The following is an 18,089-nucleotide window of genomic DNA, read 5'->3' as shown; positions in this document are numbered from 1 at the left end:
AGTTTTCAATGCCTACCAAACAGGTCCACATGGAAGGTCCAGCTACACTTCAAACTTGGCCTCTGCCCACACCCCACTGCACTGCTGCTTTTGGGTTGCTCTTTGTCTTCCTTCTGATGATGGTCCACTATATTACTTGTTCCAAGGTTCAACACCCAGGAGCCATTTTCCACTTTTCTGCCTACTTCCCCTATCTAGTCAGCCACTCTGCCCTAGTATTTCTTTCTCTGCCCTCCCCCCTTTTATTTGTGCTACTACTCCCCAAATCCAGACCTCAGTACAGATGGTAATGTAAGGCAGTTAATCTATTGCATTTAACCCCTTACATCTCTAATCCAATCTTCACTCCTGTTGCTAGTGATCTTTCTACAATACCTTCCTAATCATGGTAATTCTCCAGTCCTCTCCACGCCCCCACCACCAAAAACAGCACTTACTTCACACTGACATTACGGAGTATCCAAAGAGCAAGCAATCTATCAGGCCTCCCTCTTTTGACTCAACTCCCTTTGAAACTGGGCAACCTCTGTATCCTCACCAAAACACGGTACTGACCATCCTCCCACATACCATTGAACTTTCTTGCCTTGTATCTTGCTCCTGTTATTCCTAGGGCTAGAAGCTTATTCTATTGAAACCTTAACTCCTATCTCAAATGCCAATTCCTCTGGAAAGCCTTCCTTATTTTTCACAATCATCCTTAGAGTTTCCAAAATACTTCTGTTTGTACCTCTATTATAGCACTTTATTTTGCCTTTTTTTTAAATAATTATTAGTTATCCCTCCTATACTGTAATCTCTTGAGAGCAAGAATCTACTATCATTTATTTTTGAAACTCCTGTATCAATGTTTCTCAAATGCAGTCACTGACCACCTTTGTAAGAATCACTCAGGACTCTACAAATTTCCACATGCCTAGACCTCTAAAAACCAATGCAAGAAATCCGCATTTTAAACAATCTACCTGGTTCATTCTTGGGCTTATAAAGTTAAAAAACCACTGTACTACATTACCTAGGACTTAAATACTGCTGGCAGTAGGTGTTCTACAAAGGCTCATGAGGCTAACAACGTATCTGGTGGCCATAGCTGGTTTGCATTTGTTCTTCTCATAGACTCACAGTGTTAGGGCCAAAGGACTTCATTTCATTTTTCAATTAAAAGATAGCAAAAGAGAAAAAAGTAGAAAATAGTATGTTTTCAGGCACTCTAAAAAAGATGACGATCAGACCAAGTAGGATAAAGAAGGAAAACGTTGTGCAAAGAGATCCTTTTTCTGGATCAGAATTGCTCAGAAACATGGCCCAGTAAACACAGCACCCACTTGGTCAGCTGCCTCAACTCCCATGCTTGCTAACATGTCTCCCATAATTAATTGGAGAGGGTAAATCAGAAAAACAAGAAAGATAAAATAACCAAAGAAAATAAGTTATGATTACAATCAGGAAATATGCACCTTAAGAACAAATGTAAGGAAAAAGACAAAGTTCTTAACGTTAATATTAGTAAGAACAAACGCTTCTCTGATGGGCCAGGGTCTTTCCTACTCCCCAAAGAACATTAAAGTAGTCATCTAATTCCCAGATAAGTATTACAGATGAGGAAACTTAAGTCTGAAGAGCTAAATGCCTTGCCTGAGGACACAAAGCTAGTTGGTGCCAGTACCAGAATGCACACCCAAGTCTACCTGGCATCACAGCCTCTGCTCTAACTGCTAACTCAAGGTTGTTGTAAAAGGTAAGCCTGTGAACAACTGAAAACACTTAAATGGGTGCAAATGAAGAAATGAGAAAGAAGGGGTGGGAAGAGTACCAAAAAAGAAAAACAAACAAAACATCTGAGGTAAAAATCTGATAAATGAATAAAAAGAAAAGAGGATGGGGCGCCTGGCTAGCTTAGTCATTAGAGCATGTGACTCTTTGTATTGGGGTTTTACGTTTGAGCACATATTAGATGTAGAAATTACTTAAAAAAAAAATCTTAAAAGAAAAAAGGGAAAAGAAAGGGGACAAACAAGGAAGACAATAGCTCAAGGTTACTATATTTTATTTTAGCATACTATTTCTATATGTGATGCTATGTGGGTACTAAATGGAAGTAACTGGGTTAGGAAGGATTTTTGAAAACTATATTTCAGTGTTTATTCTTGGATTGTCCTCAGTGCCCATGGTGTAATTACCACAGAGAGGTTGGATGTAACTAGGTACAACCATAAACCATATTACATCATAAAATAAATGCATCAATTTTCTCTAACCTCCTCAGAAACTAGACAATGCTTTAATAGAAATAATAGCACTGCAACTCTGTTTAAAACCAAATGTCTTCTCACAGGAGGTTAAAAGGAATGAGCGAATCCAACTACAGAGTTTCCTTTTTAAGGAACACTTACCATATAAAACTGTAAAATCTACAGCGATAAAGTTTTATTGTATAATGAGGAAGTTCTGAGAAAATCAAGAGAAAAAAACCAAAGCAGCTTATGAAACTCTAGGATATCTGCCAGATTCATTATCTGTCTTTTCCATTTTTTTCTTCTTTATACAAATTAGTAGTGATTTACCAAACAATACAAAAGACAAAATAAATAAATGCAATAATATTTGAAAGTTTTTTTCCAGTTTATCATTTCCTCCTTTTCATCACCACTTCTATCATAATAACTTATACACTTTCCCATTAAAAAGAGATAAAAACAAAAATACAAAATATTGTTATTCTGATAACACAGCTGGGTTTTTGAGGGAGTCAGGCAGCACTGAATCTGCCCCCACCCTGCATCACCCCAATAACCACATATCAAAATTATAGGAGGTCTTTGGGAGCCTTGAGTCTTTCAATCTGTAGAGCAAAAGGTGTCCTGAGGGGTTGTGCAGTCCTTGGAGTCAGGAACACTCCCAAGGGAACACTGTTTTCTTAGACAATATGTTACCAATACATCTCCAGAAAGTTCAAAGCACTTACAAAATTAATTTCATTTACAGAAAAGGGAACATCCTAACTCCAGCTGTCTAACTAGGATCTAATAGCTTCCCCATAAATGCTGATTTTGTTCTGGTATGCTTTCAGATGTTTATCTTCCATGATAATATGAAAGAGCACAAGCACCCAGTTGAAATTGGGCTACATAATTAAGACTTCAAATAAAACTGAAAACATTTTCACCTTTCTGCACTTCTTTTGGTCAGAAAGGCTCAGTATCATTTAATGACTTGTTGTAACCAGGGAATCTTTTAGATTGCTTGGTTTCTTTTTAGGAACTATGGACCAAATAAGCCAACATTTTAAGAATTTAGTGAATGCATTCCACACATATACTCCTTTTCTTTCTACTGCTCCCTAGATAAAACCAATGCCTCTGCCTCACTGAATTTGGCATCTTTCAGACCCGTTATCCATTCCAAATCCCAATCTCCACGTTGAACTGAGTTAAACATAAAAAAAAAAAAATTCTTTTCTTCTATGAATGAGCTTTCCAACTAGCTTAACCTCCTCCAAGACATCTGCTTTCTGATGAAACCCAGGAGCCTCCAACTCTGAGTAGAACATTTACTGTGTGGTCTTAAAACAGACATATGCATAGATTCCGCCTACAATATGCACTCCAAATTTGGATAAAACTGTCCTGGAGCTATTTGACATAATGTTCTATAAAAATGATTCAAGAGATGACACATCTTAAAGCTCCATACCTCATTTACTGAAACATGTCCAAGTATAAAATTCATACAGGAAAAAAAATAAAGCAAACCATAGCATCATTTTTAAGATCAGTGAACGACATTTAGGACTGTTCTAATAAAATAACTAGCCTTTGCTGCCATCTAGAGGTCAAAACTATGTAGTGAAATCAGAGTTTAAAAAGTTGGCTTGCACTATTGATGGGTCTAGAAACAAGGGGAGCTCAGTAACTTCCTGACAACTGACCCCCACAACGACCATCATGCCAAACCACACTGTCTTCACCAAAGCATAACAATATAGCTTAAAACAAACAAGCCCCATCAATATTGTGTTCCATACCAAATGGTTTATCACTGGGCTTTTAGTTCTGAATAACCTGTTGTGTTCATTAAAAACTCACATGCTCATATCCTACACTCCTAAACAATCAGAGTCAGTTGGTTCTAAGAGGGGATGTAGACACCCACAGTATTTTAAAAGCCCCACAGGTTGATGAAAACCATTGAAATCTCCCACACCCAGGCAGGCCAGAGTTCAAGATGAAAGAAAGTATGCAAGTGTGGGAGAGTTGGGGAGGAGGGGCAAAGGGATGAGAGAGAGAAACCTAAGCCCACTCCACACAAAGCCCAGAGCCTCACAAGGGGCTGCATCTCAGGACCCTGAGATCACCACCTTAGCAGAAACCAAGAGTTGGATGCTTAATCAGTGGCGCCACCTAGCCGCCCCCTGCAGATTTTATTTTTAAGTAATTTTTAAGTAAACCCAATGCAGAACTCGAAATTACAACCCTGAGATCAAGAGTCCAATGCTCCACCAATGAGTCAGCCAGGCACTACACAACTTTAAACTTACTTCTAAAAGAGGTTCAACTATCGCAGTGTTTCTCACAGTATGGCAGGCTGACCACCTGACTCACCCTGAGAGTTTATTTAAAATGAAGATGTCTAGGCCCATCCAAAGATAGATGAGTTATAATTTCTAGGGGGAAGGCCCAGGAATCTACAATTTAAAAAGGATTTCAAAAGACTTTTGTACAATAGGAGAACCCATCTAAATCTTGACAAAGTTAAAGGACATTGCAGAAACCTATCTTAGAAAGGCTATTATTAAGCCTATAATGACAAGATAGGATAACTTCAATTAGTCCATCACTGATTTCAGTTGCAGCTGCTACTACTTGTGGTTGGGAAAATATGGTTGATATTCACATAAACGTTTTGATCTCTGAAGTATTTCCCACTTTTTAAAATCTCTTAATATAATTTAGTGTTGCTTTTTCTAACTGTATACTTATTGTAGAAAATGTAGAAAATATAGAAAATAGAAGAAAAATAAAAAACACCTATAACTTCACCAGTTACTTACTGACAGCACTGGCATATTTTCTCCTCAAACATACATAGTTAAAGCACATATATAGATTTTAATCCTGCTTTTAACATTACTAAACAAGCATTTCCCTATTTCTTCAAAAGCATTAAAACATATACTTTCAGGTGATTATAGTGTAATTTATAGTATAAATTTTTGTTATAAATAATTTAAAAATGAATAGCCTTGCCTACATCTCTGATTATTTCCTAGAAAAGATTCCTAGCAATAAAATCAGTGATACACAGAGTTTGAATTTTAGGTATCTTGATACACTCCACCAAACTATTATTGTAATCATCACTGAGGTCACCCATCTCACCAAACCCTTACTGGGCACTGAGTTTTATTTATTTATTTTTTAAAGGTTCTGCCTATTTGAGAGGTAAAAATGTTAAAATGAGCATTTCAGCACTGAAGATGAGACCTTGAGGACAGGCTGAAAGGTAGTAATACCATATAGATAAGGAGGAGACTGAAAGAGTATGTTGATACTCTGATATGTATCTCACTTGTTATTTTTAGGATTAAGTATTTAAAAAAATGTCAGTAATACAAAAGTCCAAAAACTTTTCTAGCAATCCTCACATTTTTAGCTAAGTCTATGTACCATTTATCTGAAAATCTAAATACAGTTGCTTTGAAAGTTAAAGGGCATTTTCAGTAACTAAATGTTTACATAAAGAGACTTAACTGAACTTTATCAGTACAATAAAAACATGGAAACAAATTTCTGTAGAAACAAAAATAATATAAGAAGGGTTCCCATAAAAACAGTATTAGTAATCCATCATGAAAACTGCAATGCATTTTCAAAAGATTTATATTTTTGAGCTCATAGGAGAGAAAGGATGATGCAACCAAAGAGGGGGGAAATATCATCACCAGCAACTATGGATTATAATGGGAGAACTACAGTTAGCTGAGAACTTTTTCCCATCTCTTTACCAACAAGTACTCTTATCCAAGAGTATTTTTCCTTAATAAATGAAAATAAGAGTGTATTTTTTAAGTGAATGTATACTCAATCATACTCTTTCACACTCCACAATACACTCTCCCAGTCCAGATCATTCAACGTATCTGTGACTCCTCTCTTACTCTTCATATGTTAACAGGGAGTAAATATTAATACAATTCTACCTCCACAAGTTTTCTCCCCCAGACTTTGTCCTTCCTACTCACCCCACGATCCCCTCCAGCATGTATCGTCTATAGAATCAGGTAGAATTTTCCCTATCTAGGCCCAGTCTACAGTCCCATTTCATCTGTCAAATACAACCTAATTTGAAATCACTCCATTTCTTAACCGTGTCTGACTTCCTATCTCAGGGACCCTGCCAAAAATATTCCCTCATTCTGCTGCTGAAAGTATTCCTTTACCCTAGAATGCCCTCCCATTCCTGCTATCAAAAATCCTAAGTCTTCAGAGGCCCAAATCAAATGCTACTTTCTTCATGAAACTCTCTTAGACCCCTTGGTTGAAATTAACCTTTCTTTGACAATCTCAGGACGCTTTGAGATTAATTTGGGACACTCCTCTTGTTTACTTCCCACTATACTATGAGTGCCAAAAAGCAATTTACCTCTGCATTTAGTGCCATCTACTGTTCAGAGCCTTGCACACAGCACACACTCAACACATGTTGACAGAATTGCTTTTCTAATTTTTTTTCTTCAACATGAGAGTCTTTAATCTGATGTATCCCTAGAACCTAGTGCTTCCAAAGAAGCCAAATCCTCTAAACTAAACAATGTCAGCTGCTCCACCAACTATACTATTAACTACCTTTTGTTCTTCTGTTTAATTCAAGATCAAGAAGGTATGCAAGCAGAGAATCCCAACACGGATCCCTAAACCAAAATCTACAGGCAACACTAAGCTTTTCCCTAAAGCTCCCCCAGGGCTTATGGATAAGCCCAGTCACTACACTGGCTGTGGGAAGCTACACATCATAAGAACTGTCACCTCTAACACTTTTCTCCACATGGGAGGGAAAAGGTAAGTCATGCCAATGCATTATCTGGATTCACCCACTTACAGAAATATCCAGAAAACTAAAATTACCAGTATGAAGGCCAAAGAGGAAAGGTCATCTCTCTAAGAAATGGTGAAGCAGCAAAATGACGAACAGTTAATTCACAGGTTGCTGGACCTGGTGAATAGCATCCTGAAAGAGCAGCATATCTGCATTTATTGTACCTATATGTGTGTATATGCATATACACACGAACAGGCCAAATCCTTCCAATTCCTCATTCTACTTACAATCCAGCCCAAAGCTGGACCATCTCTCTATCATTAGCACGGGATAGGACTGAATTCATGAGACCAACTGACAAGTTTTCTGGTGATCTCAGAAGTAAGTCTTTCATTTCACAGAACTTTATTGAATCATATTTTGCTAAGAAGATATGCTAGAAAGAATTCCTAATCAACTTCAAAAAAATCAGATCATTTCCATCAAAATGGCAGGACAATTAAAATCACACTTTAAGGTCTAAAACTGATTTCTTTACACTAGAAGAAAATTCTTAGTACAAGGAAGAAAGGAACCAAAAAATGAGTAATAGACGAATACAACCTTTCTGTGATGGACCTGATAATTACTGGTATGATATGCACACTTGACCGCTGACACTTAGACTTCTGTGTCACTTGTAGGAGGTTGCCCCTCCTATATATGCCAGGCCATAGAATCATATTGCTAGGCTTATTACAAAAACTATTTTAGATGGATATTTCTGCTTTCTAAAGCAATCAGGATATTTAAGAGTCAAAGGTCAAGAATACAGAAATCTTTTAGGGAGAAAGGAATCACTGTCCTAGTTGTTTTAAAAAAAAAAAAAGATAATTTATCATCTCATCAGACATTCTTTAATGACATCACTTCAATGTATCAGTGCTATAGAAAAACAGTTGATTCAGCAAGACTCAAATTCCAATCCTAGCTTTTTACTCATTTGACAATGAGCTTGGAATTCAACAGTCTGAGCCTTGAGTTTCTCATATGTAAAACAGGACAACTTAATAATTCTTCAGGTTCCTTCCAGTTCTGATTAACCATGACTGAATTCAACCAGTCATCTACAAGGTGGGACTCGGGCCTCTGGCAGTACTAAGCTAAAGTAATCCTTTTCATCACACTTACAGCTCTCTCACTGAGGTAAAAGAAAGGTATGTCTATAATTTAGTGTGGACAGAGCAACACAATAATGTTACAAGACAAGGCATTTTTGACATGAGACACAGTTATATTGTGTAAAGCTTCAGTGTAAAAAAAAAAAAAACCTATGAAGAGCATGATGCAAGGTTCTCTGTGATCCTGTACTGAGAACTGGAGACAAGATCCTGGAAGAAATCCTGGAAGGACAGTGCTTTAGCAAGCTATCCTGGGACGGAGCCAGCAAAGTAGGAGCAAAGGAACTGCCATTCTCCACACTCATCCAGCCCGGCCTGCTTCCATGTACTTGTGTCATTATACAAATAACCGTGGACTCACTCCAGTTTTAAGGAGGAGGAGAAGGAGCTGCAAGTCTGAGTACCACTGAACAAAGAAGTCAAAGAGAGGGATGATGTGCAGCAGTCCCAACAGACGAGTAACAGAGGAAGAAGTGAGGGGAGGTCAGGTGAATTAAAAGCCTGAAATGGAAAAGTCTAAGTTGAAAAGTTGTCAGACAAAGAGTGGGAAGAAGCTTAAAAAAATATATATATATAGTAATGGAATTCTAACACAAACATACAGGAGAAACAGTTCAAAAGGAAGTGCAGGGTGGTAACAGGTAAATGGTGCAGTTGGAAAATGTGTAGGATACTTAGTGTTGTGCCTGCAATATGAAGGTAATGTTAAATGAACAGAGGATGAATGAATGACAGAGAAGAGGACCATTCAGTCAAGACATAAGTGAGAAAATTGCTAAGAGATAGCACTGGTATATAGTTACAGTGAAAAAAAGCAGTTATGCTATGTGACTGACATTCAAGACTGATAATTAAGCTAATGGAAAGAAAAAACACTGGAACTCCTGTAGTAGAAACCAAACAGACTGAAAAGAAGCATAAAACAGGAGAAACAAGCATGAAATACTCCCAGAAAAACAAAAGACACTGGGAACATTTTTACCTTGAAAAGGAGCACAAAATATGTTGTATGTTGGATATTTTAAAATTGTCTTTTCCTAGGTTAGGAGACTTCTTCAAGTGTTTTCATGCCGAGCTGGCATAAATTCAGGAGAAGAAAAAAAAAGAGAAAGATATTGTACAAAGTACTAAAAAAGAGTCAGAAAATAGCGAAATTTCTTTGGCAAGCAGCAGAAATCCATATTTAAATGGTAACAATTCTAATCCCAATAAGACAGAAGTCTTTAAAATAACAAAGTTTATTTTAAAGACGATTACCAACCAAAAACCATACTTATTTTAAAGCAATATGTAATAAATGCAATAAAAATGCATAAGTAGCTCAGAACTGGGAATACTATTTGGGGTTTAACAAAATGGTGTTTGAGCTGTAACACAACTGAAACATAAAGAATCCTGTTTCCTGAGAATAATTCTATTTCTGCAGAAAAGTGACCTCTCTGAAAAACAATAAAAATAAAAGAAGCTATCCTAATTCTGGAGTTACTTTACTAAGTTTTTAAAAGAAAGCAGATAAAAATCCAAGTGAAGAAAAACAAATCCAATTTGTAAAAAGAACTTTAATAACCTGATTTGTTTATGCTGGAGGGTTTCCTCAGCCCTTCATTTATTTAGCTTTGGTGATTTCTGAACTAATCTCCTTTTAACTACTTGGAATAAAGTATCTGGTTTTTAACAGAAATGTGACTGATCTAATATATGACTGATAATGATGGGCTAAGTAATGGAGTATCTGATGTAAAATGTAGTTCTCTCTGGGATATGTTTCAAATTCCCACTCTAGGGGACATACCTGGGGCAGGGGTGTATGCAAACTGCACGCCACAGATCAAATTCAGCCCTGTTTGTTTTTGTATGTCCTGCAAGTTAAGAATAGTATTTACATTTTTAAATAGTAGGAAAAAAATCAGATAATAAATATTTTACAAAATGTGAAAATTACACGAAATTCAATTTTCATTGTCCATAGGTAAAGTTTTATTGGAACACAGCCACACTCATTTGTTTACATATTTATTATGTATGCTTGCTTTTATGCAGAGTTGAGTAGTTGTGACAGTGACTGGAAAGCCTAAAATATTTACTATCTGGTTTTTTACAAAAAAAGTTTCTGATCTCTGGTCAAGTATGAATTAGACTAGCAAGGAACTCAGGAATAAGAGCTTAATCAACATTAAAAAAACAGTAATAATTTAAGAACTAAGAATTCTTTGAAAGCTGATGAAAACAGGGAAACTATATTTCAAGCTGTTTGTGACACATTTAGTAAGATGTATAAATCTATGAATGCACTAAAGTGTTCAACTAAAGAACATCTGATAAGAACAGGTCAAAGGATTTGTGCCACAAAATACTGTTGCCATTGAATCTGAGAGGGGAAATGGAAGTATTTCTAAGCCTTCCAAATTCCTGGTCTTTTTCAAGAGATTCATAGACATTTAGCAGAACTATAGCAGAACTACTGTGCACGTTTGGGTAAAGATGTATAAATTTGTACTTTTAAACACTTAAAATTGTTGTCAAGAACCACATGTTTAATCACTTGTAAGAATTACTGAAATTGTATAAATAAAGTAAAAGTAGTCCATGAAGGTTATCTGTGGGTCCATTTGTTACACAGTCTTCAAGTACAGAACACTGACTATTGATGCAACATGTGCTCTTTCTTCTTCTCTTCCTCTCACGTTTTAAAATTTATTCTGTCCCTGTTTTTGCCCTTGAACATCTTTTCTTTTTTTAAAGATTTTGTTTATTTATTTGACACAGAGATAGAGTCAGTGAGAGACAGGAAAGAAGCAGAGAGTGTGGGAGAGGGAGAAGCAGGCTTCCTGCTGAGCATAGGGCCCGATGCGGGGCTCAAAGTGGGGCTCGATGAGGGGCTCGACCCCAGGACCCTAGCTAGGATCATGACCTGAGCTGAAGGCAAGATGCTTAACAACTCAGCCACCCAGGCATCCCTCTTGAACATCTGTCAAAATAATACTACTTGCATTTTGGTTGAACCACACTGATGTATAAATTCCACAATGAAAGCATATGTTTCATCCTCTAATCCACCAGTGTCTAAAGTAAGGCTAAGCATGAGAGTTCAATAAATAATTTTGAAGTTGATTTTCTGTTGTATGTCATTAAAATGTACTACAAATATTCCAAGTCTGAATTCTATATGCAGAGACAATGTTTTACTACTACTTTACATCTACTATGCATGGCTTCCTATAGGTAAAATTAATACTGTAAAGGTCTAACTCTGGTATAAGAAGAGGGGAAGAAACCAAACACTTGAATTATTCAGGTTTAAAAGATCCAAGGCATTCCCCTACTTCATCGTTTCTAGGAGGAATTCAGCATAGATAAAGCAATGTGATTTGAAGATGATATAAAACAATACAAGAACAACGACAAAAACTTTTAAATGCTCATTTCAGCAATCTCAAACAAAATGACCAATTACATTGATTCTAAGTAACAAAAGCTGTCACCACAAAGAATTATCAGCTCATTATAAAGCAAAAGTCTGTTTTCCTCTTTCAAAACAAAATTTATAAAACTAAATTCAAATATGGTTAGAATAAAAGGTTAGTATACAGTTATACAACAAGGATTTTCAATGTATTTTCAGAAAGAGAGAAGCAGCGCCTGTCAAATCTGTCAAAAACCTGAGCAAGATTTTGACAATTCTTCTAGTGAACTAAATTTCTTTAGATGTGGAACTCCTATGTTGAGGTCTTCAAATGTGGCTATGAAACATTAACAATTACTTAATGAACAAATTCTTAATGAGTGCTTTCTAAGGACCTAGATACTACTCTAGGCACTGAGTATACAGCAAAGAACTAGATAAACAAATCCCTGCTCACATTTGGCTTACAATCTCGTGTGGGGGATCATACCAGAATGTAATAATTTAACAACGAAATGTAATCTATTAGCAAATGTAATCATTTAACAAGGCAAATAACAGTTGGTGATAAGTGCCCTGCTGAGAATTACTATAATGTGATGATATAATAGACCAACTAGATGGCTACTCTAGACTGGCTGACATGGAATGCTTTTCTTTCAGTGATATCTGAACTGAGGTCTTAATGTTCTAAGAAAAGGATAGCCATTTGAAATACTGGAGAGCCCAGAAAGAAAAAGGAACACCTACTGTAAAGGACTAAGACAGAATGAAGTTGCCCTGTTGAGGCACAAAATAAAGGCTGGTGTGGGTGGAAGAGCATAAATTAGAGGGGAGTAAATAGTAGATGTGGCAGACATCAGTCCTAATAAGTAACCTGGGTTGTATTATATGTGACAGATGAAGCCACTGAAGGGTTTGGGCAGGAATGAGATCTGATCACTCAAGCTGCTAATTGAACAGTCCAAAGAGGAACAAGACAGAAACTGGGAGCCCTGTTAGTTTACTGCAGTAGTTAAGGCAAATGAAGATGGTAACATGTACTCTGATGGGTAACAGAGGAGAAAAATGGAAAAAAAGCATTCAGGATGTCTTAGAGTTAAAGACTTGATAGATCAGAGAGTAAGGCCTTTGTTTGCTTTCATTTGCATTCGACATTCTAGTAAATAAGCAGACTTCAAGAAGACAGCCAGGTATGTGAGTCTAGAGCACTAGGATGAAGTTTGACTTCCTGGCAAAGATTGTTCTCAAAGCCCAATGATACAGTCCGCTTATTTGTATCTCTGACTAATCAATGTTCTTTAGAAGAGTAAACTTTAGGGTGCCTGGGTGGCTCAGTGGTTTAAGCTGCTGCCTTTGGCTCAGGTCATGATCTCAGGGTCCTGGGATCGAGTCCCGCATCGAGCTCTCTGCTCAGCAGGGAGCCTGCTTCTCTCTCTCTCTCTCTCTCTGTCTCTCTACCTACCTGTGATCTCTCTCTGTCAAATAAATAAATAAAATCTTTAAAAAAAAAAAAAGAAGAGTAAACTTTAGAAGAGTAAGAGTTTATAGACACAATTTGAAAACAATGATATATATAAATAAATATGAGCCTTTTTTAATTGATAAAAGGATTGTTATTTTAGAGATGAGAGTCTTAACATTGATAATCAGAATAATTATCTTTGAGAAACTTAAGTGCACAGGCTGGTTTCAGATTGCCTGCCTATGAATCCCAGCCTCCCCACTTACCAACTAAATAACATTGGGCAAATCATTTAACCACTTAGTGCCTCAATTTCCTAACCTGTAAAATGGGAATAATAGTAAATACATCATAGTGTACTGGTGAAGATTAAATGAGCTAATACACATGAAGCAATCAAAATATTATGTGCCAGTATCTGGCACATAACCACCACTCAACAAATGCAGGTTAGCGTTATTATCTACAGTCTCCTTATACTGTACATTTAAGTGTGTTCACACTTCAGTTTTCTAGTTAGATGCTTGGTAAAGATGAATCAAATATTCAGAATAAGCTAGGGAAGCACATGCAAAATCCTCTTCAAAAACAGAGGCTGAGAATTTGGCAGATTGCTAAAACATCCTCTTTAAAAGTAAGCTGTAGGGGTGCCTGGGTGGCTCAGTTTATTGAGTGTCTGACTCTTGATTTCAGATCAGGTCATGATCTCAGAGTCATGAGATCAAGCCTTGCCAGGATCTGTACTCAGCAGGGACTCTGCTTGAAATTTTCTCTCTCTCTTTCTCTCTAAATAAATAAATAAAATCTTAAAAAAAAAAAAAAAAGTAAGCTATACATGTGCCAGTCATTCCTAAATCTCTTATCTCTAGCCTTGACCCAACCCTGGAGCTCCAGATTCATAAACCCTGCTACCTGCTGGACACTTGACTTGCTAACTTAAGAGGGATATTATTGGAATAAAAAGGGAAAACAATCAATATTCTCTTCAGTAAGTGAATGATCAAGTGACCAACTCCAACTGCAAAAACTCTTGGCTCTGCTCCATAAGTAACAAAATCCCTGCTGGGAATGACATTCTCAGTTTTCAAGCAACACTGAGAAAGTGCCCAGTTTAGTCAACTACATGAAACCATGGGCATTGTATCTGTTCATTTTAGCATTAAGGTTTCGCAATTATGATTCTAATGCATGCATTATTTACTATAAATAACCTCAAATAATCTCTTAAGGTATGCAGGGAATAAGGAAATAAGTAAAATGAAATGTCGGATGTCACTAGATGACTCCTAGACTCTGTTACCTGAACACACTGGCTGAATACTCTTCAGCACACACAACTCTCAGTGGTCTTATCCTGGACCAAGACTCCAATCACCAACAATGATGTCAATAGGGTGACATCCCAGGTAGACTAGGACAGTCCCAGAAAAATTCTAATGGCATGGCCTTTCATTCTTAAAAGTATTTAATTGGGTGAGAAATTATATGTCTATCTACATACATGATTACCAAGAACTCTGTATATCTAGCAGCATGCATACATTTATTCAGCTAATCTCTTTCAAACACCAGGTGCCAGGTCCCATGTTGGGCTCCAGTAAAATGCAGAATTCTAGCACAAGAGTGGAAGTTCTGAATAGCCATAAGATGTATGCAAAAAAAGGGTCATATGTAGATCAAGATCAAGAGCTTTAGTAAGAGTCTCTGAATTACATTTCCTTAGACAATAAGTAGATAGCCGGATATGTTAGACAGATGTTTTACATAGTGTGTATCAGTGTTTGGGAATCTGTATGTTTGTACAGTTTGCTTTCAGAAAACATGCAAAAGAATTCATGACCATGAATGCTGAGCCTTTGTTATAGATGTAGATTGTTAAAATGGCTAAATGCTTCTTGCTACCATAAGCGTGAATGGAAAACAGATGGTAAGGAAAGATGTTTACTTTTATAAGCAAGTAGCACAGCACACAACAGAAATAAAGGCATCATTATAACTATCTTTCCTTTCTCTGACTTAAGGCACTATTTCTCCCATGACTTTCAAAACAAAAATACAGTTCACACATTTTAGGCTGATCTTTCCCCCATTAACATAGGTAGAATCAGGAAATCTGAATTGGTTTGTTGTGATTTTTTTCTGAATTAGAAATACCATACAGATTATTTAGCAAATCCCTGACAAATAATCAAGCATATCTCAAAGAAGCTTACATGCTCACTATACTAAGAAGAAGTTAACAAAGCAAATACCCCTGATACATTTAAAGTCAGCAATTTTAAGAGTTAGAAGGAGTCTAAGAAGCAGGGTGCCTCTAACATACTATCTTGATGGGAATCCTGGTAACTTACATGAAAGATGCTATAAATCCAATGTGTAGAACAGTTGGTTTGTTAAAACCCTTAAAAAGATAATCTCTAAGGACACCTCATTTTACTGATCATGATACTGAGGCCCAGTAAAAACACATTGTAATAGTGGATAAAGTATGACTTTGAAACTCAGGCATACTTGTGTAATCTCTTCCCAGATATCTTCTTTGCTGTGTGTTTCTAAGAACATTACTGAACTTTTCTGTTTCTCATCTATAAAAGTGAAAGTAATACATATCTTTTAAACATATTATGAAGATTAAATGAATTTATGTTTATGAAAATATCTGGCATATTAAAGACACTCAATACACATTAATTTCTTTCCTTCTAAAGGGTGACTAACTTGAGAGACATGGCCGGTAATGGGCAAGAGGCAAGGCTAGAATCAAGAAATAGGATCCCCTTTACCACTCAAAAGGAATTCAGTTATTTCTTAAACGATTTCTATACTTAAATCACATCATAAAATATAGCCTTAAATACCTGAGTTGAGGGGGGAAGGGTTATCAAAGTAAATGTGTAACACTACAGCCTGCAAGAGATATTTCTTAGAAACAAAGTAGCAACAGAGTCAGGAAGTTTACTGGAGGAAGTTATTACACTGGCTACCTTTTTAAAAATGACATCTACTCAGTTTGTACCTGAAGGCAACTCTTCTGGAAACAATGTTGTAGAATTTTGCAGCTTTAATGGACACTTCACAACACATATTTCAAAATTAATATTTGCAGCAAGTATGTATCAAGTGTCAATCATGTGCAGTGCCTGGTGGACAATATGACATGGATAAGACTTTACTTTTTTTTCCCCTAAAAAATATCTTAGAACCTGGTAGAGAAGAGAGGTAGACTTTGAAGAACGATTTCAAAACGTAATTGTATACTAAGCCTCATGGAACTTGAAAGGTTCAAAGTCAGCCTGTGGTGAGCAGTTACTAAATGCCACCTACTTAAAGATAAAATATCCACCACATTGGCAGTGGGTACACGTAGCAAGTTGTTTGAATTAACTAAATTCTAGTCTTGCTTCTGACACCAACTAGCTACATGAACTTGTGAAGTTACTCATGTGAAGTTACTTGTGAAGGTCTCATGTGTCTCTTCTGTGAAATGGCTGAGTTCAAAAGGATGATTGGTTTCTAAACCTCCTTCAGGCTTTAACAGTCCAAATAACAAGATGATGATGATAGCAAGAAAAACCATAGCTTATATTTACCTCGCATATATTCTGTGCCAAGCACTGTGCTAAAGTGCATCATTTGTATTATGTTTATTTAATCTTCATGATAATCTTATGAAATTGACATTATTATCCGTAATTTATAGTTGAGGAAAGGGAGCCGAAGCAGTATTAGTGGGGCCAGAGTCCCCATTTGTTTTTGTTTTCTTAAGATTTTATTTACTTGACACAGAGAGAGATAGCCAGAGAGGGAACACAAGTAGAGGGAGTGGGAGAGGAAGAAGGAGAAGCAGGCTTTCACCCCTCCCCCCGCCCCACCCCAAGCAGGGAGCCCGATGAGGGGCTCGGTCTCAGGATTCCGGGATCATGACCTGAGCCGAAGGCAGATGCTTAACGACTGAGACACCCAGGTGCCCCAGAGTCTCGATTTGAGCAGAACCACTCTGAATCTAATCCAGGAGTTACCCTTAACCACTACGCGTAAACTCTTCTGAATTCACGAAAAATCTACCTATTAAGAAACACGTAAAAGGAAAATCTTTCCTTCAGGGTCTTTCCTGACAGGAGGGTAGACCTGAGTTAAAGCCACACTGTTCACCCAGTAATAAGGCTCCCGCACCACTTCATTCCCGACGCTCGCGCGCTCCCACAGCTGGGCACACCACCGCGGGGCCATACATCGTGACCGCCAGAGGCTCACCTAAGGACGCAGGGGTTGGGGGGGAGGGGTCGGTCAGGGGAGGCCCCGCAGCCGCGCGGGCAGAGTGGGTACCTGGGCTGCTGGCTGCACCTGCAGGCTGGTTCTCCCACCACTCGTCTCCAAGGTCGTCTGCCATCTCCAGTGGGTCTAGTTGTGAGCGGACCACCAAGGGAAAGCGGACAGTGGCAGATATTCTCCTAGACTCCAAGCCGAAAGGCCAGAGTTGGCAACCAGCACGCGGAGCCTCTCCTCAGACACCGTCGCCTCCGCCCCGCGGCAATGACGTCACACCTCCGCCCCGCCTCCCCGTCCCAGGTGCTCATCTCGTCGCAGTTTCCACACAAGTGCTGATGAAAAGACTCTGTCAGGTAACTCAAAATAAATCCTCACAAAAGCATAAAGACAAGAAAACGAAACCCCCCCAAAGATTATTATCTTTTTAAATAACTTCTTTCAAAACATTTTGTGTCTTCTTTTTTTTTTTTTTTTTTTTTTGGTCGAAAAACTATTGACGAAAGTGTGAAACAGGATGCTAAGACAATTGTTCTCTATTCGGTTTCAAAGGACTCCTGCCGCGGGAGAAGAGCAGAGCACGTGGTTGTGTTTTCGTTTGTGTGCGTTGGGGTGTCCGGTGTGTATAGTTTGCTCCTGGGAAACGTGTGCAAGAATTTATGGCCATGAATGTTGAGCCTTGGGTGTAGATCTGTGTGCTGCTATTTTTAGGCAGTGTAGGTTAAGAAAATTTGATTGGTCCGGAAGGACTCGCCCA

At 37.7% G+C, this 18,089-nt stretch overlaps 2 protein-coding genes across 3 annotated transcripts in view; one reads left to right on the top strand and one right to left on the bottom strand.

Moving 5' to 3' along the window:
* The window catches only part of FILIP1L (filamin A interacting protein 1 like), a 307,303-nt gene extending 296,514 nt beyond the window's left edge, over positions 1–10,789 (top strand). Inside the window, 1 exon segment of the mRNA XM_045088258.1 lies at positions 6,871–10,789. Coding sequence (XP_044944193.1) covers positions 6,871–7,062 — 192 coding nt within the window. The 3' untranslated portion in view covers positions 7,063–10,789.
* The window catches only part of CMSS1 (cms1 ribosomal small subunit homolog), a 383,251-nt gene extending 365,636 nt beyond the window's left edge, over positions 1–17,615 (bottom strand). Inside the window, exon 1 of one of the 2 annotated variants that reach the window (XM_045088259.1) lies at positions 17,393–17,615. In XM_045088259.1, the coding sequence (XP_044944194.1) occupies positions 17,393–17,456 (64 nt within the window). In that variant the 5' untranslated portion in view covers positions 17,457–17,615. The remainder of the gene's footprint in view (positions 1–17,392) is intronic. The other variant, XM_004771920.3, reaches the window with a different exon arrangement.
* Between the last annotated feature and the right edge of the window lie 474 nt (positions 17,616–18,089).

The sequence above is a fragment of the Mustela putorius genome, unplaced genomic scaffold (genome assembly GCF_011764305.1).
Source record: "Mustela putorius furo isolate JIRA1106 unplaced genomic scaffold, ASM1176430v1.1 tig00003834_pilon_pilon_pilon, whole genome shotgun sequence".
Lineage (NCBI taxonomy): Eukaryota > Metazoa > Chordata > Mammalia > Carnivora > Mustelidae > Mustela > Mustela putorius.
The sequence above is the reverse complement of the archived record's forward strand: the minus strand, read 5'-3'. Positions and strand labels throughout refer to the sequence as shown.